Source organism: Salvelinus alpinus, chromosome 21 (genome assembly GCF_045679555.1).
Source record: "Salvelinus alpinus chromosome 21, SLU_Salpinus.1, whole genome shotgun sequence".
Taxonomy (NCBI): domain Eukaryota; kingdom Metazoa; phylum Chordata; class Actinopteri; order Salmoniformes; family Salmonidae; genus Salvelinus; species Salvelinus alpinus.
The window spans coordinates 24,206,288-24,229,498 of NC_092106.1; the positions used below are offsets into that span (position 1 = coordinate 24,206,288).

Here is a 23,211-nt window from a genome sequence, read left to right on the forward strand (position 1 = left end):
AGCCATTTTCCCAGCCAAAGATAGGAGTCACAAAAACAGAAATAGATATAAAATTAATCACTAACCTTTGATGATCTTCATCAGATGATACTCATAGGATATCATGTTACACAATACATGTATTTTCTGTTCGATAATGTGCATATTTATATCCCAAAATCTTAGTTTACATTGGCGCCATGTTCAGAAATGCCTCCAAAATATCCGGAGAAATTGCAGAGAGCAACATCTAATAACAGAAATACTCATCATACACTTTGATGAAAGATACATGTTTTACATATAATTAAAGATACACTTGTTCTTAATGCAACCGCTGTGTCAGATTTTAAAAAAAACGTTATGGAAAAAGCACACCATGCAATAATCTGAGACAGCGCTCAGATAAAAACAACATTTCTCCGCCATGTTGGAGTCAACAGATATATGAAATTACATCATAAATATTCCCTTACCTTTGATAATCTTCATCAGAATGCACTCCCAGGAATCCTAGTTCGACAATAAATTGTTGTTTTGTTCGATAATGTCAATTATATATGTCCAAGTGGCTACTTTTGCTAGCACGTTTAGTACACATATCCAAACGCTCATGCAAGTCACGCATAACGTCGGACGAATACTTCAAAAACTTATATCACAGGTCGAATAAACTTGTCTAACTAAGTAGAGAATCAATCTTCAGGATGTTGTTATCATTAATATCCAATAACGTTCCAACCGAAGCATTCCTTCGTGTCTGTAGAAGTAATGGAACACAAGGCGACATCATGTGGAATGCGCATGACCAGGAACTGGCAATCTGCCAGACCACTGACTCATTCCCCTCTCATCCGGCCCCACAACACAGTATAAACTTCATTCAACGTTCTACCGACTGTTGACATCTAGTGGAAGGCGTAGGAAGTGCAAACAAATCCATATCTTTAAAAAAAAGGAGGACCAAGGCACTCCTCATATAATTAATTAAAATGCCTTTATTAGTATGGCATGTTCAATAGAAACAAAGTTTTTTTTAAACCAAATCCATATCTTCCTGGGATTTGAATAGGCGATGAGTTGAAAAACAACCAGCCTCAGAATTTCCACTTCCTGTTTGGAAGTTTGCCTGCCATATGAGTTCTGTTATACTCACAGACATAATTCAAACGGTTTTAGAAACTTCAGAGTGTTTTCTATCCAATAGTAATAATCATATGCATATATTAGCATCTAGGACAGAGTAGGAGGCAGTTCAATTTGGGCACGCTATTCATCCAAAGTGAAAATGCTGCCCCCTAGCTTCATTTTTGTGTCTTTTACTTTCAGTTTTGTACACCAGCTTCAAAACAACTAAAAATACAATATTTGTGGTTATAGAAAATATATTTCACAGTGGTTTAGATTGTACAATGATTCTATACACTATACGTGCTTTTTTTACAAAATTAAATTAGGCGAACTATTATAATTTTTGCAACCAGGAAATGGCGGAGCTATTTCTGCATAGAGCAGCTTTAACATTTAAATTAAACCCTGATTGTCATCAAGACTGTCACAGGTGTCGAAATTAAAGAAGAGTCTGGTAGAAGAATGTGAATTCAAGAGATTTTATTTTTTAAGAGTTACCTTTAGCCAAGAGCGCAGTGCAAAGGCAAAAACATTTTGCAGTCACAGAATGCGACTGGTGAAAAACATGCTCTGTATAGTAACCATTCACTGGCTAAACTGAAAACGTTTAACAATAGGTAGAACAGCACCCATGAAAAAGACTCAATCCATGGTTGCTTTCAGCATAAAAAGATGAATGACCAAAATAAACAAAAAGTAGTCAATGCAGATTCTGAAAATAAAGGTTCAGCCCATTCCAAGCCATAGAATGTGGACCACTATTTAGCAATATCCAATCAAGAGTAAAATAATACTAAATGGTTTAGTCGACTTCCTCAATTGTTGGTCCAGAGGATCCACCTCCTCCGGGTGCGGCACCACCAGCCCCGGGCATCCCCCCGGGCATCCCCCCGGGCATCCCCCCAGCACCCTGGTACAGCTTGGTGATGATGGGGTTACAGACCTTCTCCAGCTCCTTCTGGTGGTGCTCAAACTCCTCCTTCTCTGCAGACTACAAGGAGAAAGGAAGAGATAGCAAAGAGAGAGTGTTCCAACCTTGTTTAACCACCAGACATTTGTTTAATCAAATTACAATGAGGTGAGGGACTCAGTGCTATACTTGACTTTAGATATGAACATCAACCCACTCCATTCTGGTTGAAGGACCCAGAGCCCGTACTGTACCTGGTTCTTGTCCAGCCAGCTGATGACCTCATTGCATTTGTCCAGGATCTTCTGTTTGTCCTCGTCGCTGAGCTTGCCCTTGAGCTTCTCGTCCTCCACGGTGGACTTCATGTTGAAGGCGTATGACTCCAGGCCATTCTTGGACGCCACCTTGTCCCTCTGGACATCGTCCGCAGCTTTGTACTGTTCAGCCTCCTGGACCATGCGCTCTATGTCCTCCTTACTCAGACGACCTGTGGAGAGGGGCAGACAATGAGATGGAAGCTTTGTTACCAAGCATTGTTAGAGAGGACATGCCTATTTAAAATGTTGTGCATACTTTACAATGGCATAGTGTTTAAAGCTACATTCTGGGATTCAGATGTTCAAGAATCAATGGGTAAATCAAGAATTGAAATGAACATTGAACAGATTTCCAGATCCCAGACCATAGCTTATGGTTGGACTTTTATATATAAAAATAATATATATATATATATATATATATATATATTTAAATAAATGTATTAATAAATAAACAAAAAATAAGCTTGTTTAACTCCTTTTTTTGTAAACAATGTGATCGTAAACAAACACTGTATAGCCTCAAAACATGTTTAAAACTATATTTTAACATCATGGGATGGTCAGTCCTTGCATCCATAGCTATGTCTATACATTTGAGAGTGGTTGCATTTTTCCAGCCCCATCCCTCACCTTTTGCCCCAAAACAGTGTCAGGGTGAATGTTTTGTTATTGTTTGAACTGCCGATTTCCCCTTTAACTGTAAGAACTAGTAAGTGTACCTTTGTCATTGGTGATGGTGATCTTATTCTCCTTGCCGGTGCTCTTGTCAGCGGCGGACACGTTCATGATGCCGTTGGCGTCAATGTCAAAGGTCACCTCGATCTGAGGCACACCCCGGGGGGCTGGTGGAATCCCACACAACTCAAACTTCCCCAGTAGGTTGTTGTCTTTGGTCATGGCTCTTTCCCCCTCATATACCTGAGGACAGGACACAGACACACATTCAGGTCAACATTAAAGTGGATACATTCAAAGTCTCATCTTAAGTAAACACTAACAAATAAATGACCATGTAGGTCAAGACTGGTTCAGATCAGGATTCAGCACAAATTTAAAGTTAAATCTCAACTAGAGTATATGATAACATTTTGACACCGATGGACACAATCCATTGAGGTACCTAAGAATGAGTCATAGTACGTCCCCCTCACCTGAATGAGCACCCCAGGCTGGTTGTCTGAGTATGTGGTGAAGGTCTGCGTCTGCTTGGTGGGGATGGTGGTGTTCCTCTTGATGAGCACGGTCATGACACCTCCAGCCGTCTCAATGCCCAGGGACAGTGGCGTGACGTCCAGCAGCAGCAGGTCCTGCACGTTCTCAGACTTGTCTCCAGACAAGATGGCCGCCTGGACAGCTGTCAACAGGCACAGGGGTTGTCACTCATTCTTAAACCATCAAAGCATTTACAATTCCCTTATCCATATTCGGGCTTCTCTGGATGAAGGTTAGGGAAGGCAGAACAGGAAAAGACACAGCTGACCAGAGGGGTTTACTGTGCAAAGATAGAAAAATAAAGAGCCTCACCTGCACCATAGGCAACAGCCTCATCAGGGTTGATGCTCTTGTTGAGCTCCTTCCCATTGAAGAAGTCCTGCAGCAACTTTTGGATCTTGGGGATGCGTGTGGAGCCTCCCACCAGGACGATGTCGTGAACCTGGGCCTTGTCCATCTTGGCATCCCTCAGAGACTTCTCCACGGGGTCCAGGGTGCCTCTGAACAGGTCAGCGTTCAGCTCCTCAAAGCGAGCCCTGGTGATGGAGGTGTAGAAGTCGACGCCCTCATACAGAGAGTCAATCTCAATGCTGGCCTGGGTACTGGAGGACAGAGTGCGCTTGGCACGTTCACAGGCGGTGCGCAGACGACGCACGGCCCTCTTGTTATCGCTGATATCCTTCTTGTATTTGCGCTTGAACTCAGAAATGAAGTGGTTGACCATGCGGTTGTCGAAGTCCTCTCCTCCAAGATGGGTGTCTCCGGCCGTGGACTTCACCTCAAAGATCCCGTCTTCGATGGTCAGGATAGACACATCAAATGTACCGCCGCCTAGGTCGAAGATTAGAACGTTTCTCTCCACTCCCACCTAAAATGATTATAAATGTTTTTAAACGCCTGTTAAATATGCATTTTTGTGAAATTTGTCTCCCAAAACATTTGGTCAACAGGCCTCAGGTATGCATTATAGTTCTAAGTATAGTTGTAGTGTTGATAAACATATATACATTAACCTTCTTGTCCAGGCCATAGGCGATAGCAGCAGCAGTTGGCTCATTGATGATGCGGAGTACGTTGAGTCCTGAGATAGTCCCTGCATCTTTGGTGGCCTGGCGCTGAGAGTCGTTGAAGTAAGCTGGCACAGTGACCACTGCATTGGTTATAGTCTGCAAGAGGAAAGATTCAGTATACACAAATTAGTAATGCTTCACTAGACAAGACAATCTTAATTTTTTTGAATGTGTTAGAAAAATGCATTTCTATTTTGTTAAACCATTAGGTAACACCCCAAACACCATAACATGCGTTGCTATGAAGACAGAGTGATAGGCATGCTCACCTTGCCCAGGTAGGCCTCTGCAATCTCCTTCATCTTGACCAGCACCATGGAGGAGATCTCCTCTGGATAGAAGGCCTTGGTCTCTCCCTTGTACTCCACTTGGACCTTGGGCCGTGTCGAGTCGTCGATCACTGTAAACGGCCAGAGTTTCATGTCTGCCTGGACGACAGTGTCGTCAAACTTCCGCCCTATCAGCCGCTTAGCATCTGGGAGAAGATAAGGGGGTAAACATGAGTTAATGCCACAGATGGAGAGACTATGTAAAGTACATCTTATATACCGTACATGTTATTTAATCAATTTCTCTAAGTTAATTTCTTACCAAAAACTGTGTTTGTGGGGTTCATGGCCACTTGGTTCTTGGCTGCGTCCCCAATCAGCCTTTCTGTGTCTGTGAAGGCGACATAACTGGGTGTGGTCCTGTTTCCCTGGTCGTTGGCTATGATCTCCACTTTGCCATGCTGGAACACACCCACACAGGAGTAGGTGGTGCCCAGGTCAATGCCAACTGCTGGTCCCTTTGACATGGTGTCTGAAAATGAAGAGAGATAACAAAACAAACTGTGTGGTTGGGCTGGGCAATATGACCAAAATCTCATATCCCAATATAGGTCATTTCATATCCCAATAACAATACATATCACGATATAGCACATTTTCTGTAAATTCAATGAATAAGTAGTTTATATAAAATGACCACATGTAAAGGCCTATTTCTTATTACATTTTGAATTATACTCAACAAATACAAGGTACTTCCTCATATTTGATTATTTCTCCTTTTATTTAGAACCTTTGAGCAAATTTTCAATTAAGCATGTAACAAAATATTAATGTATAAAGTCTAAAAAAGGTAAATAGAAAACACTTCAACTATAGTTTCAAACAAAATAAATAGGCCTAAAATGTGAATATGGTCTAAAATATCCAAACCAAACATAATACTCTTTAATAGTAGAACTGTTTGAATTGCAGCAACAAACAAATTAATACAGGCCTAACAAATATTGGTATATAAAATACCAAATGTAAACATGGAACACTTTCAAGTTTAAACTATAACAGCAAAATAAGGCTCACAGATAAATATATAAAATATAACTAGTAAACAAAACACTCCTTCAAGTTTGAATTATAGCATTATATGAAAACAACCAAAGTGCTGCAAACAAAATAGATATTTGGCAACAATGCTTCAAAATGTTTGCCCTATGTTGCAGAATCTCAGGGAGTTAGTTTTACAGGTTGAGAGCCAGGAATACAAGCTGGTCAACTCTTTCTGGTTTAAGTGATGACCTCTGACATGTCACAATGTTCCCACTTGTACTGAATGCCCGCTCTGATGGGGCACTTGTGTCAGGGATGCACAAGTATCTCTTTGCTAGCTTGGCCACTTGTGGGAAATGTGCCTCATGCTGCCTCCACCATTCCAGTGGGTTTGCCTCTAGACCAGCCTCCAGTTGGAGATGGAGGTTGAGGTGCCTTTTCAATGGGCTCTCCGCTTGACCGAGGGGCCGCTTTGCTTTGTTGCTTTTCAAAGTAGCTGCTCAAACTCTTCTTTTTCCTCTTAGCAGGATGTTCTGGCTCATCTCTAGCAGCTGCAGCTGATGGAAGGAGGGCTACCTCTGCTGACGCTGCCTGTTCAGCCACCAGGCTCTCCAGTAGCTCTTGCCTTCATGTAGTCCACCCTCTCTTCTTTAATGTATGTGGTTTTGAACCGAGGGTCAACAAGAGAAGCCATGTCAAGCAGCTCATCGGTGGTCTGGTCATCATACTTCTCATTTAAGTAGTTTAGAATGCCCTCTTTGATGGTCGTGGTGAGCGGAGTGTCATCATCTTGAGGCTTGAGTACCTGGTTGTTGAAAAGATGGAGGACCGGTTTCAAGTAGGAAACACTTGTGTACTGCTCCCCAGATAAGGCATCTGTAAACTCCATGAGAGGACTCAATGCCTTGTTTATGGACTCCAGAAAGTCCAAGTCCGACCAAGTTGGGACCAGATGTCGCATTTTTTTGTCAGCACGGAGGACCTGTGAGAGAGCTTTCTCCTGCTCCAAGACCCTTTCAATCATTTGTTGCATAGAGCCCCACCTGGTAGGGTTTTATGTGATCAGCTGATGAGCAGGCAAGCCCAGTTCAGCTTGAGCCTTGGCCAGTTCACATCTTCTCTTCCATGAATTAGAGAAGGCCAACTGCTCGTTGCACTTTGGGTAGTTTCACACTTCGCTCTGTGTAAATAAAGGAGAAGATAAATGTAACATATATACATTTATATATTACACTTTACAGGACAGGTAACACATTCACTGCATTGTGTGTGTGTTTCTAAATGTGTTTAAATGTGCATTACTGTTGTATTGCTGAGCCTTGTAAAAAGGAGAATTTGTTACTTTGTGACAGACATTCTTGCACATCACATAACAAACATAGCACCTTCAAGACATTAAAATACTACATGGCGTGGCCTACTATAAAAGGTTTATTATTACTGAAATAGATTTTTACATTGATTTAGACACTCACCAATGGCTAGATGAAGACGGTGGCCAAAACACTGTAAGCGTGTCCAGTCATTCAGCTGAAGTGCAAGGATGTTGTTTGTGGTGTTATCCGTGGTGACACAGACTAGGCGATCGTCGCACAGTCCCCACAACTCAAGAGCTTTCCTGAGACCTCTGGCTATCATTTCTCCCGTGTGGTCATCTGGGAAATAGCCGGTCTGTAAACACCGACTGCAATGTCCAGTCTTGGATGAAGTGTATCATCAGGCTCATATAGGGCTGTGTCGTTCGGCTCGTCCACATATCTGTTGTAGTAGCGTAGTACAATACCTTGTGGATTTCCTCCTCTACTTTGGCCCAACACTCTTGATATAAACGAGGCAACTCGACTTGACAAAAGTGTTTTCGGATTGGCATTTGGTACCTTGGGTCGAGTGTTAGCACCAACTCACGAAACCCATGTTTTTCGACCGTGTAAATTGGGCCCATGTCTTTGCAGATGTAAGTTGTAACGGCAGCTGTTATCTCCTTCCATCTTCGTGATTCTTTGCCATATGGTGTGCCGCGGGCAAAAGCCTCTTGCAACATCTGAGTCGGGGGTTTGTTGAGCACTCGACTGTACTTTGTTGGGTCTCATCCGTATACTCTCTCCATACTGTTTCACATGATTCTTGCGTAGGTGGTAAAAGAGGTTAGTGGTGTTTGAGCCTGTTGTCGGGACCGGCCTGCGGCATATTTTTCAGAGGACGGTTTTCTGGTCCGTGTCAGACTTTTCATACCCAAACCACGTCCATGCAACCGAAGAAGCCCCTCTTTTAGGTATGAGCTCCGTGTCTCCGTGCCCTGTGTCACGTTCACTCTCCTCCATGTTTGTTTGTGTTGCAAATTTCCTTCCACATGGAAAAATATTGCCATAAAAAGTGTGATTTGGGACAACGAAATAAACGATAGAGCATAATATGAAACGATAGATGTTTTTCTGTCGTCACACGATATATATCGTCATATCGCCCAGCACTACTGTGTGGTATGAACTCGTTGACTTGAGTTATCCTGAGGGTAGACTGTAGGGGACAACTCTATACAAACTGGTCAAGTTGGGTCTATTTTAGTATAGACCCGTGACACACGATGCTATTTTCTGAAAAGTTCATACAATAGTAGCCACAACAGAGCCCCATCTGATTTGATCCCCACACCTGTCTTTTCTTTGGGTTGCCTGTTTTGCATGTTATTTTGGCATTAATATGTCACATATTAGTTTGCAAACAATGTAAAAAAAATAATATAATGAATAGAATAAAATCATTGAGTTAATAAAGCCTCAATACAAACATGGTCTCTTTTTTGCTTTCTTGAGTAAGGCAGCCCCAAAATGCAGGTGTATCAGCCTAGCTCAGTGCTTTCTGTGTTGGTGGGGCAGCCAGCAGAAAATACAGAGTATAGGGGTTGGTAATGTTCTCTAGTTGCGCTGTGATTGGCTCAGTGTTCTTTCACTCATGGGGACACTACAGTACATCACTGCCAAATCTAAGGGTAGAGCTAGAAAATTCAAGCCCCTTGGGTGCTGCCATAGAGTTACATTAGAAGTGCCCATTCAAGAAGGCTCAAGGTTATTGGCCACAGATACATTTACTTCATGTTTTATCTGCAGTAGCTTTGATTCATGTCAACACCATACTTTCAAAATCTTAGCTAGCAGTCATATTCATGAATCAAGTCGACAATCTATTGGCAAATACTTTTAATTCCTTGTCATATGAAGAGAAATATTGAAGAGAAATTATAGATAAAACGTATCGGTGCTCATCGGCCATTGGACAAACATTACACAACAAGTTGGAAATTGCAAATTCAACAATGAGTGGTTTGGAAGCATTGCAAAGCAATCACTAGCCTGCTATTCAGTGGAGTGGGTGTGTGATCCATATTCTGTGTTTAAGGGTCTCTTTCCCAAGCTTAAAATGATAAACATCCAACATTGGCCATGCTGTTAGTGAAGCATGATTTGTGCCGCGCTCCAAACAACTTGACTTGGAACTGGGAAATCTGACTTCAGCGAGTTCAAGACAACTGGGAACTTGGGGAAAAAACAAGCTCCGACTGGGAAAATACATTTTGAACGGTCATCCAACTCGGAATTTTAAGCAGGGAACTCGGGCCTCTTTCTAGAGCTACATCCTGAAGATCACTGACGTCATCATGATTCAACTTTTTTTTTCTGAGTTCCCAGTTGTCTTGAAAACACCATAAATCCAGAGAATGTCAGACTTTGATGACAAAATTTGCCCACAAAAGGACCGCAGCGCCACCTTCCTGTACAAGTGAGCACAACAAGGGGAGTCGAAAAATGTCTTGTATGCTGCTGCATAAATGATGCAATATGCCAGGTAGATATGTATACTGTAGCCCACAGGTGTCAAACTCATTCCACGGGGGGCCGAGTGTCTGCGTGTTTTCGCTCCTCCCTTGTACTTGATTGATGAATTAACATCACTAATTAGTTAGGAACTCCCCACACCTGGTTGTCTAGGGCTTTATTGAAAGGAAAAACCAAAAACCTGCAGACACTAGGCCCTCCGTGGAATGAGTTTGACACCCCTGCTGTAGCCAATAAAGTAATATTTAGTGTATGTTGTGTAGTAAGCTGTTAGTAGCCCATGTGCCTCACCCTAATAATTTTGTATATTTTCCCCTCTTAATTTCACCTAATGTTCTGACTTGGTGAACATTTAGCCTATAAACTGTTTTAGAGAAATGTAATCATTGAATGTCGTAAGAGCTTTCATTGTCTGCTTATATGCCCGTTATTTATCCTACGGTTCTGACTTGGTGTACAGGGAGAACACTGTAAGAACAATTCTGTCGCTGCATGCATGCATGCTTGTTTACATGTGACTATTAATCTTTTGTTTGTTGATATTCGTTTGTTAATAAATAAAATAACAAAAATATCTCTAGCTTAATTTTAACTGAATAGCTAAAGCAACTCCATGCTTATTATCACTTTAACCAAATGAACATGGATAGAACACGTCATGGAAGCTATTCCTCCCTATCACCTATTTAAATATAAAACAAACATTTTGCCGGGAGTTTGTCACAGTGGACTCGCCCCTGCGCTGCCGCGGTGTGTTGGGAAATTGCTGGAACATTCCGTTCAGCTTCATCATCCAGTATTGCCAGCCAACTCACGTAGTCTAGACTAGGTAGGGTTTCCATTAAAATAAATTTCACACGCAATTATTTAAACTAACATTTAACCAGCGCATTAAGCAACATCGATCGAACAAGCCAATGGTTCAACTGTATAATGTTGGAAGGCAAACCCAGCTCTTCACACAACGTTAGCTAGCCTAACAAGAGAGCGTCCCTTTAAACAGCTAGCAAGCAAACTGATATATCCGATGATGTAATCGTTCAAACTATTGATTCATTAAAAAATAATGTAACCACTTTGAACCTGAATCTGGGTTTACAGGAGAAGTTGAATATGGCGATTATCCTACAGGAGACGTTGAATTTTGGAGAATAGCCTAACTTACTGTTCGTAATTTCCAACAACTATAATGCTGATATTCAACAACTTCCATTTCAAAATGCTTACCTTATTAAATTTTACAAATCAGCCTGAAAATGTCGCTTCACCCTGATTAGTACAGAAGGACTCCTCGCAGAAGCTGACCGGGCTGGTGATTTCCGCCGAACAGTCTAGAACAAACGGAGCGATGTAGCTAGCCAATCAACTGCCAACAGTTGCTTCATCGCGAGCTCAAATGAACCAATTAAAATATTTCCACAGTAGATAAGTTAGTTGCTACAGTGTTTCCTATTTTTAGAGAAACAGTGTTGGACCGTTCCACAATTTGAGCAGTGTAACTTGTTGAGAAAACCCCCAGTTTTATTTCACATATAACAACAAGTTCACATGTTCAACTTAATGAAAAAAAAAATTCCCTTCTCAAGAGCAATTTTTTATTATTATACTATAGCAAGTGCCTAATAAAGCAACAAGGTTGACTGTAAATCAGCCATAAATCCCCTTGTGACAGGGGGAATGGAAGTTTATGTGTCACATGGAGGCGCAGTTAGTTGAATGCAAGCCCAATTCAGCTTTTTTCATCTAAAAATCAAATAATTTCTGGGTAACAATTAAGTACCCTACTGTGACTGTTTTCCATTTAAAAGGTAAAAAATAAACAAAAATAGCTTTTTAGCAAAGAGCAATTTCTCAAGCAAGAATTTAGATGGGACTGTCTAGGAGTGGTCTGAGCGGGGAGGGGAAAACTGAAAAAAAACTGTTACTGGCAGAGAGGTTTGGAACCCTCTTCCTTATTGGTCTAACATCTAACTTACTGTCTAGTGACGTCAGGCAAAACTTCATCCCACCTAAGCAATTTCATAGTGTTATTCCAATCTCATGGAGTGGATATACAGTACCAGTCAAAAGTTTGGACACACCTACTCATTCCAGGGTTATTTTTTATTGTTACTATTTTCTCCATTGTAGAATAATAGTGAAGACATCAAAACAATGTATGTAGTAACCAAAAAAGTGTCAAAAAAATCTAAATATATTTTATATTTGAGATCCTTCAAAGTAGCCACCTTTTGCCTTGATGATGGCAGGTAGCCTAGTGGTTGGGGCGGCAGGTAGCCTAGTAGTTATGAGCATTTGGCCAGTGAGCTGACAAGGTAAAAATCTGTTGTTCTGCCCCTGAACAAGGCAGTTCATCTTCTATTCCTAGGCCATCATAGCCAGCCGCATACCACACTGCTGGCTTGCCTCTGAAGCTAAGCAGGGTTGGTCCTGGTCAGTCCCTGGATGGGGAGACCAGATGCTGCTGGAAGTGGTGTTGGAGGGCCAGTAGGAGGCACTCTTTCCACTGGTCTAAAAAATATCCCAATGACCCAGGGCAGTGATTGGGAACACTGCCCTGTGTACGGTGCTGTCTTCTGGATGGGATGTTAAAGGGGTGTCCTGACTCTCTGAGGTCATTAGAGAGTCAGGCACTTATTGTAAGAGTAGGGGTGTAGGAAGAGTAGCTATATATATGTAACACAGGAAATCATGTTTTTGACTGCTCTGGGCCGTTAGAACATTTCTAGCCTGTCTATCTATGGGTAACAGGGTTGACATATTTGTATTTATTATGGATCTCCATTAGCTGCTTCCAAGGCAGCAGCTACTCTTCCTGGGGTCCAGACAAATTAAGGCAGTTATATACAATTAAAAACGTTATAGTACATTTAATTAAGATTTCACAACACATTAAGTGTGTGCCCTCAGGCCACTACTCTACTACTACATATCTACAACACAAAATCCATGTGTAAGTGTGTATATTATCATGTGTGTGTACGCATGTGTCAGTGCCTGTTTATGACTCTTCGCAGTTCCCGCTGTTCCATAAGGTGTATGTTTATCTGTTTTTTAAATGTAACTTTACTGTTTGCAGTTACTTGATGTGGAATAGAGTTCCATGTAGTCATGGCTCTATGTAGTACTGTACACCTCCCATAGACTCTTCTGGACTTGGGGTCTGTGAAGATACCTCTAGTGGGATGTCTTGTGGGGTATGGATGGGTGTCTGAGTTGTGTGCTAGTAGTTTAAACAGACAGGTCGGTGCATTCAGCATATCAATCTCTCCTCTACTTTGAGCCAGGAAAGATTGACATGCATATTATTAATGTTAGCTCTCTGTGTACATTTAAGGGCCAGCCGTGCTGCCCTGTTATGGGCCAATTCTCATGTTCCTAAGTCCCTATTTGTGGCACTTGGCCACACGACTGGACAGTATTCCAGGTGTGTCAAAGCTAGGGCCTGTAAGAACTGCCTTGTTGATGGTGCTGTTAAGAAAGCAGACAGACCTCTCCCCATCTTACCTACTGTTGCATCAATATGTTTTCACATTGACAGTTTACAATCCAGGGTTACTTCAAGCAGTTTAGTCTCCTCAACTTGCTCAATTTCCACATTATTCATTAAAATGTTTATTTGAGGTTTAGTGAATGATTTTTACCAAATACAATGTTTTTAGTTTTATAAATATTTAGGACTAACTATTTATTGGAAGTTATGCTCGACCTGCTCAGATTTCCACCACAAAACACAAAACACAAAACATTGCCAAATATAGTCAAACCAGCTCACCTGCTTTTACACTATGATTTGACACTAACAAGGTTTCCATCCAACCTTTCTATGCGAGTCAAGTTGCATAAAAATGTAATGACATGCCTGATGGAAACACAAAATGTTTTGGTAATCTGTCCAAATGTTGACAAAACAAAATATGCTAGACGAGGTGGGATTTTTTTGTGTCTGTGAAATGCTTTTATGTGCAAATATTGATATTGAAGTAAACTTGGAGTCACGCGATGACATGTTGTGTGGTCCTCCCACTACGACTAATCTGGAAAGCCTACAGCAGTTGTTTGTGCTTGGATTAAATTTAACAGGTGAACACGTTCTTGCTTTGTCTCCTCTCCTGCCATCTGCTTGTATCAAGTATATATGTCCCTGCTCCCATGGGAGGTGTGAAGTATAGCTTACTGGCACAGGGGAGCTACAGCTCACAGTACAGTAGCCTAGGCATTGTTCTACTGTGGGAGAGATACGTTCCTTGATAAAGGACAGCTCAGCAGAAACCCTGACATAACCCTGTGAGTCAGATGGGGGAGCGAGACACACACACAGAGAGAGAGAGAGACTCACTTTATGAAAGAAGGTTGGGATTTAGCTATAGAGGTTGCCTCACTGAACAATTACTGCCAATTGGCCTTTGTGTCTGGACTGGAACAGGTTGTTAGAGAAAGGGAAGAGGTCCATTATCAGAAAAATAATGTAAGATACATGATGGTGGCAGTCCTATATATGTGTTGTTGTTTATGGTTCTTATGTAATGGTAAAAGCATCTCTAGGCCTACAGTAAACAACACCAATGGTGTGCCTTGGAGAAAAATAGATGTTTAGACAGCAAAGGTGAGATCAAAACTGGCATTTATCGTTGGATACCACTAGAGTAATTTAGCATGCGTTTTTATTGGGCTGTACTAATACAGGTTGTTGTAGTGCTGTCTCTGGGGGATCCAGGAAACTCCCTTTCATGTTGGGGTGCCACACAAAATACCCTGGCTCTCTCTTCAATAGGTGTGTCTTTTATTCCTGAACAGGGAGAGAATTGAAAGATTTTCTACATCCAATTTAGATGCCTGGCTGAGGCGCCTAACAGCCAAACCTGATACATTATGAATGCCATGCTGACACGTTTATCACCATACAAAAACAATGGCAACAGAATATCTGACGACATCACATTGTACACCCTCCGTCTGCTGATCCCAGGGATCAAGAGCATAATTATAGTAATCATTGTAGAGTGTCAAATGTACTTAATATATACTTGAATTGAATGTGCTTATTACATTATGTCTGAGACTATTCATTATGTAGTCCTTACATAACACCATTAATGGCTATTCACACCTTTATAATAACACCTTCCATCCCACCTACCTTCACGTCTCCCTATCCCAAGGACAGTATGTGCTTGGTGTTGACTTGATTGTAACTCAATTGAAACAGGTAGAAAATTACTTGAATTATGTCATCAAGTTGTTCCTCGAGCACTGATCTCATCCTGTGGCAGTCTATCTCAGATGCACAACTCTGTTGAAGTACATTTGCTATAATCAACACAAAATCATACAATTACTGTCAGAGGATATGTAATGAAATTGTCTTACTTTAAAGTGCATCTGTGTCCTTCACATCACCCCATGTTGATAAATCACTTTTAGTCTTGCATTCTAAAGCAACATTGTAGGTATGTCTACTGACAGAGATCATTGCTAAAATATAAAAAATGTATAAAAAATACTTGATAATTGAAGTATATAGCAATGTTGAAAATACAACAACATGCAGTACTGAGATGTTTCTGAACATCCATATCTCATGTTACTATGTCTTTTGTACGGGATATTCACTCTCACGCCCCTCTGCTCCTCAGGAGGCCAGTATAAATATAGGGAGCTGGAGACAGAGATAAAGACAAAGTAAGATGAACACCTACAGGTGAGTCTTTGACAACATCTTTTTTTAGCCATTTCACTGGAATGTCATCAACCAGAATACATATTTGCTTATTTTCTTAATAATAGATGCATACAAATGTGTGCTTTAATTAGGGCACAAATGTAAGAAGTGTGCTTGTCTTTAATCTATCAATGCAAGATTATTCCGTATAATCTATAATTTCCTGTTTATTTGTGATTTTGTAATTGGCTAGCTTTTTCAAAGGGGATTGTGAGTTTATGGACAAAGTCATATCGATGTGTGATGTTTTTTCAGATAATGGCCTCAGAAGAGGTTGGTGAATGCCTTGATCCTCATTGTGGTGTGTCTTGTACTTGCAGACTGAGAACAATGTTGCTGCCCCTGCTTGTGTGCCAGCTTTGCCTGTTTCTGCGGAGTGAGGCCCAGACACCCAGCACTTTTTGCAACATGCACTCAACATTCAGACCACCAGGTTAGTGAATACACTGCTCAGCTGGTACAAGTACTTCCATCCCCTCTTATTTCAACAGAGGTTAGGGTGATGATAAAACAACATTTTCACACACATCAACGTCACCAAAATGTCAGGTAATTACTATTATAGTATTACAATATTACTATTGTACCACATTGTGCGCTATTCCTTTGTCTTATCTAATGGTTCATATCTCTGGTCTTTCCCAGTGAACTCGGACATCACAGTGACCTGTGGTACTGAGGTTATGGAGTTGATTATCTTGTTATGCCCAGTCTACTTTGGTGGATACAACGAAACCCTGATGGCCCTCAACACACAGTTCATCCTCCCCGAGTGCCATGGAACACCTGACTGGAACATTGACCCTCCAATCCTGAAATTCAATCTGTCAATAACTGCTGATGCTGTGGCTGTCTGCTCCAACACATTCAGGGTAAATCAATTACAGGAATGTATTTACCTGCTTGGTTAATTATGGTGAGAGAAAATTAGTATTTGATTCTTCGAATTGCCACCTATTGTTCTAAGCTGGGTGTTTTGAATCTCTTTGTCTTGACTCCAGATAACCAATGAAGTTGGTACTGGGTTATTTTCTGACTTCTCAAATGTCCAGTTTGTTAATATATCTGGCACCATCAACTCGCTGGACACCAGTGCATCTATTGTCACCTACCGCCGGCAGATCATCTACATGTTCTCCTGTCGCTACCCTCTGCAGTATCTGGTCAACAGCAGTAAAGTCACAGTGTGAGTCTTTAAATTAATCACCTACTCTACTGTAACTCCCACTATAATTCTGCATAATTTTGTCTAATGTCTCAAACAGCCTGTTCATTACATGCTGACCAGACCGGACACGTCGCGTGCGCGAGTTGCAAAATAAATTTAGAAATCCATGTTATTCAATTATTGCACCCACACTGCTCGCGCGCGCCAACAAGTGTCTGCGATGCCAAGGGCTAAAATAGAAGTCAGTTCTATTTCTGACGCAGATCGCCCTGCAAGTCCTGCCTCTCCCATCTCCTCATTGGTTTATAGAAGCAGGTACCCACGTGCCATCTCCTCATTGGTTATACTCACATGGGAGATTGAAAGACTAAATGTTTTGCCGGTTGTCGTGGTAAAAGTGTAGATGCCAATCACCATATGAGTTCAAAGATGAAAAAGCCTGGAAGGAGGAGAGATAACTAGAAACCATTCGATTGGCCGTTTTATGTGTGGATTAATTGTCGGAGTAGAAGACCTTGTGCATTTCAGGTAAAATAACAACTCAATGTTTATATCCCAGGACAAATTAGCTAGCAACAGCAAGCTAGCTAAATAGGACAAATTAGCTAGCAAGTGCAAGCTAACTAGCTAAATTGCCATACATGTTTAATGCTTTTCGACCTGTCCCCAAATTAATGTAATCGGTTCAGAGTTTGTTTTGATATTTTAACCTGCGTGTCGTGATCGCTTTTGGTGTAGGGGGACAAAATAAAATTATGCACGATAGCGCACGCGCGCAGCCGGTTTGGGTTCGGTGTTATTGAGTGTAAACCATGTACAGTAAGTGTCACTGTAACATTCCCTGTAACATTCAGATCGGGTGTGAGTCTTGCAGTGAGGGACAATGACGGCAGCTTTGTCAGTACACTGAGCATGTGGCTCTACAGTGTAAGTGTCTACCTTCAGCACACTACTGCCAGAAGTACACAGTGCACTTCTATAGGATATGAAGCAATTGTGTTGTGCTTATAATAGACTGGTGTTTTGCTGTGAAACAGGACACTGACTACACTCAGCAACTCATTGTCCCAGAGAATGGAATAAATCTGAAGACCAGAATCTTTGTGGGGGTGGAAGCCACCAGTCTAACAGAGAGGTAGGACTATAGACGTTGAGCCTTTTGTAAAGTACCGTACTGCAAAACATACAATTTCTCACAAATAAAAAACAAATATATTTAAGAAAAAAAGTGCTGTAGCTATACTGCATTCTAGAATCTGTCCCTCTGTTCCTCTCTAAAGGTTCCACGTTCTGCTTGACCGATGCTATGCAACAACAAGTCCCGTTCCCAACAACAGCACCTACTATGACCTCTTTGTTGGGTGAGTCAGTATTATTCACCCAGTTTAATTTCTATAGATTTATAATAACTCTAACTGAAACTGAAGCATTTTTGGTTTCTGGTCACGCCTAATGTGTGTATGTGTACAGTATGTGTATGACTCATATCTCTTATCTCATCAAAGGTGTACACGTGATAGAAAAACCAGGGTTGAGTTGAACGGAGCATCTCAGAATGCACACTTCTCCTTTGAGGCCTTCCGTTTCATTGAACACAAGAACATGACCATCTCCACTTTCTACCTGCACTGTGTCACCCGACTCTGTGAGGTGTCCTCCTGCTTGTCCTTACTGCCCGTAAGCATCAACAATTAGAAAATAACACACAGGTCACTGCCTTCACTCATAGAAACAAAACTAAACATTTTACAATAGTACACAGTGGCGGTCACATTCACAATATTGCCCTTGCTCTCTCTCGACATCCGGTTTGTCTACAACAACGTTCAAAGATTCCAGCTTAACACCTGTTGCCTAGAGTCTGGGTTTCCCAGACTATATTGCCCTCTGTTCTGAAGAACCCTAATTTATGAGACAACCCTATGATATTCTAAGCATATCCAACTGAATAGATAAATGTTTCAAACCAATAGGAAATAAAAAATGACTTCCTGTCTGAACTCTGCCTGTTTGATCCCAGAACTGTTCAGGTTCCTCCAGGAGAAAGAGAGAAGCCCAGGGAGTGTTGGCCAACGACCAGGGCACAATCTCCTCCGTACCCATCAAGACCAAAGTGGACGACGGTGCGGCCATACTGTACCAGTGGTGTGATATGATAGCAGACATTAATGATATATCAGACATGAATTAATGACACTTGATGAGGGTGAAATTGATTAGTCATCTCATTGCTTATACAGAATGAGTAATTAAATGTATTGTAATGTAAGTCACTTCATTCTTGACCATCTTATTCTGTTTCCATCTCCTACAGGTCTTCCAACAGCTTCATAATGTAAGAAATTCTTCCAAGCTGCCCTTGATAATCACAGTCATCAAAGCTTATGCCTTTCAATAAAATAAAAAAATGCACCCATTGGCTACAGTATGTTGATATATCCCTACTCTCTGCCCCTCCAACAGTCTCATTCCAGTCCCAGAGAAGCCCAATGGCCCATGTGGCTGTCAGTACTGCGGTGCTGGTTGTCATTTGTCTCTCCATGGCCCTGTTCATTGGTCTTTTGCTGAGGAGGAGAAGGTTATCCATCCTCCAATGAGATTTGGTCTAGGACCAGGGAAACACTCAGTGGGGTACTTTACATCCCCAGAGCATGTAGACAGCTGTTATGAAGACACAATACAGTGGCAGGTAAAATGGGAAAAGGATGGTTAGTTCTCAATTTATGAGTAAAGGATGGTTAGTTCTCAATTCATGAGTAAAGGATCGTTAGTTCTCAATTCATGAGTAAAGGATAGTTAGTTCTTAGTTCATAAGTAAATTATGGTTCGTTTTCAATTCATTTGTAAAGGATGGTTAGTTCTCAATTCATGAGTAAAGGATGGTTAGTTCTCAATTCATGAGTAAAGGATGGTTAGTTTTAAATTCATGAGTAAAGGATGGTTAGTTCTCAGTTCATAGGCAAAGAATGGTTAGTTCTCAGTTCATAAGTAAAGGATGGTTAGTTCTCAGTTCGTATGTAAAGGATGGTTAGTTCTCAGTTCATGGATTACAATGTTATACACGTTAGTGAGAAAGTATTAAGCAACATTTCATGCATAATGTTACAGAAACATAGCATTTTATAATTGTAAGAAAGTGACAGCAGGGTACTAGAGGTAATCATCTTCTACACACCTAAATGTATAGTTCATAAATACGGCACATACAGATTTTCTGTATGAATCTTTTGTATGATAGCTGACTAATTGTCAGAGTAAATTCTGTATGATAGCTAAAGGCCAGAGAAAATGTTGTATGCACTTGCTTGACAGATGTGTATTAAAGTACACAACAAAAATATAAACGCAACATGTAAAATGTTGGTCCCATGTTTCATGAGCTGAAATAAAAAATCCCAGAAATGTTCCATACGCACAAAAGCTTATTTCTCTCAAATGTTTTGTACAAATTTGTTTAAATCCCTGTTAATGAGCATATCTCCTTTGCTAAAATAATCCATCCACTAGAGGAATGTCCACTAGAGCTGTTTGCCAGAGAATTTAATGTTAATTCATTTGCCAGAGAATTTGGCAGTACGTCCAACCGGCCTCACAACCACAGACCATGTGTAACTGTAGCGTGGTTCGTTCTGCGTTGTGTACTTTTAATTAGGACGCTGCCACAACTGAAGGTCTGCTAGTTGAATTCTTTTTATTTGCCCTGCACACGAAGAGACAACACACATTATGTTAACCCTTGGTGCAGTCCTAGCTCTCAGGCACCTTACTAGCCGAAGGTCAGGCAAAAGAGTGCCAAAAGGAAATAACAGGTGCTGCTTGCACACATTCGATGCACAACAGCACACCATACAATGCAAGTAAAATGATACAGAACATAATTCTGACAAAATAAAAGACATACCTGCACACGAAGAGACAACAAACATTATGTTAACCCTTGGTGCAGTCCTAGCTCTCAGGCACCTTGCTAGCCGAAGGTCAGGCAAAAGAGTGCCAAAAGGAAATAACAGGTGCTGCTTGCACACATTCGATGCACAACAGCACACCATACAATGCAAGTAAAATGATACAGAACATAATTCGGACAAAATAAAAGACATACCTGCACACGAAGAGACAACACACATTATGTTAACCCTTGGCACAGTCACAGCTCTCAGGCACCTGCGCGAGCACATGAACACTCACTCAAACACTGTCCCAAGTACTCACAAGTTACAATAGATACCCTAGTTAGCGAGCTTTGTGAAACTTGTTAACATAAATCTTTATATTATCCACATTGTAACAAACTTATGGTTGCATAACAGTACATTGTGTAACATTATGATGGTTTTATATTAAACAATTTTGGAGCCAAGGACAACATACCTTGCTAGCCGAAGGTCAGGCAAAAGAGAACAATAAGGAGGTACGGAAATACAGATAACCTGCGATGGGCCAAACCAAAATATACAAAACTTTTACAATCACATGTATGTACAATATTGATATGAAAAAGTGTTTGTACACCAAATAAAAGCATTAGCTATGCAGCTGTAATTAAATAAAAAAATACACTGAATTATTATTATCAAATTATTAACATCCCCGACATGGCCTATTTGAATTGGTCCTTGTGTGCAACTTGGTGCATAATCTAGGGGAACAACATCACACTGCTACATAACCACGCCAGCCCAGGACCTCCACGTCCAGCTTCCTCACCTTCGTTATCGTCAGGAGGAGGGGTGGTGCTGAGTAATATTTCTGTCTGTAATAAAGCCCTTTTGTAGGGAAAAACTCATTCTGATTGGCTGGGCCTGGCTGCCAAGTGTGTGGGCCTATGCCATCCAAGGCCCACCCATGGCTGCACCCCTGCCCAGTCATGTGAAATCCATAGATTAGGGCCTAATGAATTTATTTCACTTGACTGATTTCCTTATATGAACTGTAACTCAGTCAAATCTTTGAAATTGTGGCATGTTGCGTTTATAATTTTGTTCAGTATATTTTATTAATGAAATGGTTTCATACATTTTTTTGTGTGTGAAATAATTGTCTATCCTCCATGTCATTTTGAGATGTTTGCTCTTGGGCCAACAAAACTGGCAACAATAGTCTAAGCCTTTACCTGAAAATAGTTTGATTCTCCTATCTTGTATTTTATGAGAATGGGTGCTGTATTACTGGGAAAGCAGTCGTGAACTGTCACTGGGGAGAGTATCATGGATGTCTTGGTTGGGTGGTTATAGAGAAGTATCAAATACAAATGTTCAAGTGCAGCTTCAGCTTGGTTATAGAGAATGTTCTCCCTTTGTGCAATAAGAGAAAAGAGCAACATGTTGACAAGCTTTGTAGAGGACCTACACAGGTCATTATTTCAACTATTTGTCTAATTTAAGCAATTTCACCTGGCACCTATCTTTTGGTTTCTGTATTTTCAGTAGCCTAAATACAATATTAGTTCAGTCAATGAACATGTGGAAAGTCAACAAAAAAACAATACCAGACACATAGCTACAGTAAGTACCGTTTTGGTAACAGATTGAGGTACTAGCAGTCTAACTTCTCACATCCATCAGTAGTCTAAAACACACTTTTGGTTTTATATGTACAGACATGTTTGGATTCTCTTTGTTTGTGTGTACCTGGTTGACTGCCAGGGCTTGTCTTGGCTGGACTCCTGCTAGCTGTGGTCTGCCAAGAAATGGATAAAGATGTGGAAGAGACAAATTAACCTTCAAACCCACAAGAGAAAAAGGAGCTAATGGACTTTTTGGGCACAAAAAAAGGCAAGTTCATCAAAGCATTATCCCGTAGGTGGCAAACATGCACTGTGGGAAACTTCTAGATAAGGACATGCATATAGCTCTACGGCTCTGCCACTAACAGTTTCATACAGTACTTATATTTACCCCTGACTCATGGGCTGCATCCCAAATGGCACCCTATTCTGTTTTTAGTGCACTATTTTTGACCAGGGCCCTGGTAATGCACTATATAGGGAATAGGATGCCATTTCGTACGCTGTTGATCTTTCTCTCCACTGCCCTGGCTCAGGTGCACCTGTTCCTTGTACACTCTGGGAGCCAGACATGAGGCTAAGGTCCTTTGAGACGCTGAAGACAGACCGTCAGCTGCACTGCAGTGACACGCTGGCCCAGCTCTGTACCTCCCTCTGCTTCTCCAGTGTCATGGAGTTCATGAGCAACCAGCCCTGTCTCACTGACCACTTCTGTCATCACTGGGGAACGAGATTATAATTAACATACATTTTATATATATATATGTAGGTAATGAAACAAAAAATAAAGCTTTTTTTATGTCTACCAAAAAGACCCCATTCCAGAATGTTACCAACAATTTGAAAATAATGAAAATCAGTCATAGGTTCCCAAACCCACCATTTGCTGACCATGTATGGTAAAATAGTGCCTGCTGTTTGTGTGTCTGTCCACCAGGTGGGGCTGGTTATCTGGAGTGCTCAGTGCTTTCTGCCCAAAGTGATCTTGCACACCAAGTACAAAGTCACATGTGAGGGCCATTATACAGGCAGTGATGTTTGAAG

The 23,211-nt window shown here is 41.1% G+C and overlaps 2 protein-coding genes across 3 annotated transcripts; one reads left to right on the forward strand and one right to left on the reverse strand.

Annotated features, from left to right (window-relative positions):
* Positions 1–1,575: 1,575 nt before the first annotated feature.
* LOC139548590 (heat shock cognate 70 kDa protein-like) lies at positions 1,576–11,156 on the reverse strand. Its single transcript, XM_071358373.1, has 9 exons — positions 10,999–11,156; positions 5,214–5,423; positions 4,892–5,097; positions 4,566–4,718; positions 3,865–4,420; positions 3,492–3,694; positions 3,060–3,258; positions 2,275–2,507; positions 1,576–2,101 (listed from the first exon to the last, which is right to left on the reverse strand). The coding sequence occupies exons 2-9, from the start codon at positions 5,416–5,418 to the stop codon at positions 1,913–1,915; spliced, it is 1,944 nt and encodes a 647-aa protein (XP_071214474.1). The 5' UTR covers positions 5,419–5,423; positions 10,999–11,156; the 3' UTR covers positions 1,576–1,912.
* On the forward strand, positions 10,432–20,068 carry LOC139548591 (zona pellucida-like domain-containing protein 1). Of its 2 annotated transcripts, none has more exons than XM_071358374.1 (12): positions 10,432–10,600; positions 15,408–15,472; positions 15,814–15,926; positions 16,139–16,365; positions 16,495–16,679; positions 17,516–17,588; positions 17,699–17,796; positions 17,942–18,022; positions 18,167–18,338; positions 18,682–18,784; positions 18,976–18,996; positions 19,125–20,068. In XM_071358374.1, the coding sequence occupies exons 2-11, from the start codon at positions 15,459–15,461 to the stop codon at positions 18,993–18,995; spliced, it is 1,086 nt and encodes a 361-aa protein (XP_071214475.1). In that variant the 5' UTR covers positions 10,432–10,600; positions 15,408–15,458; the 3' UTR covers position 18,996; positions 19,125–20,068. The 2 variants fall into 2 exon arrangements, with proteins under 2 accessions (XP_071214475.1, XP_071214476.1); XM_071358375.1 differs by having other exon boundaries at positions 16,546–16,679.
* Positions 20,069–23,211: the final 3,143 nt, after the last annotated feature.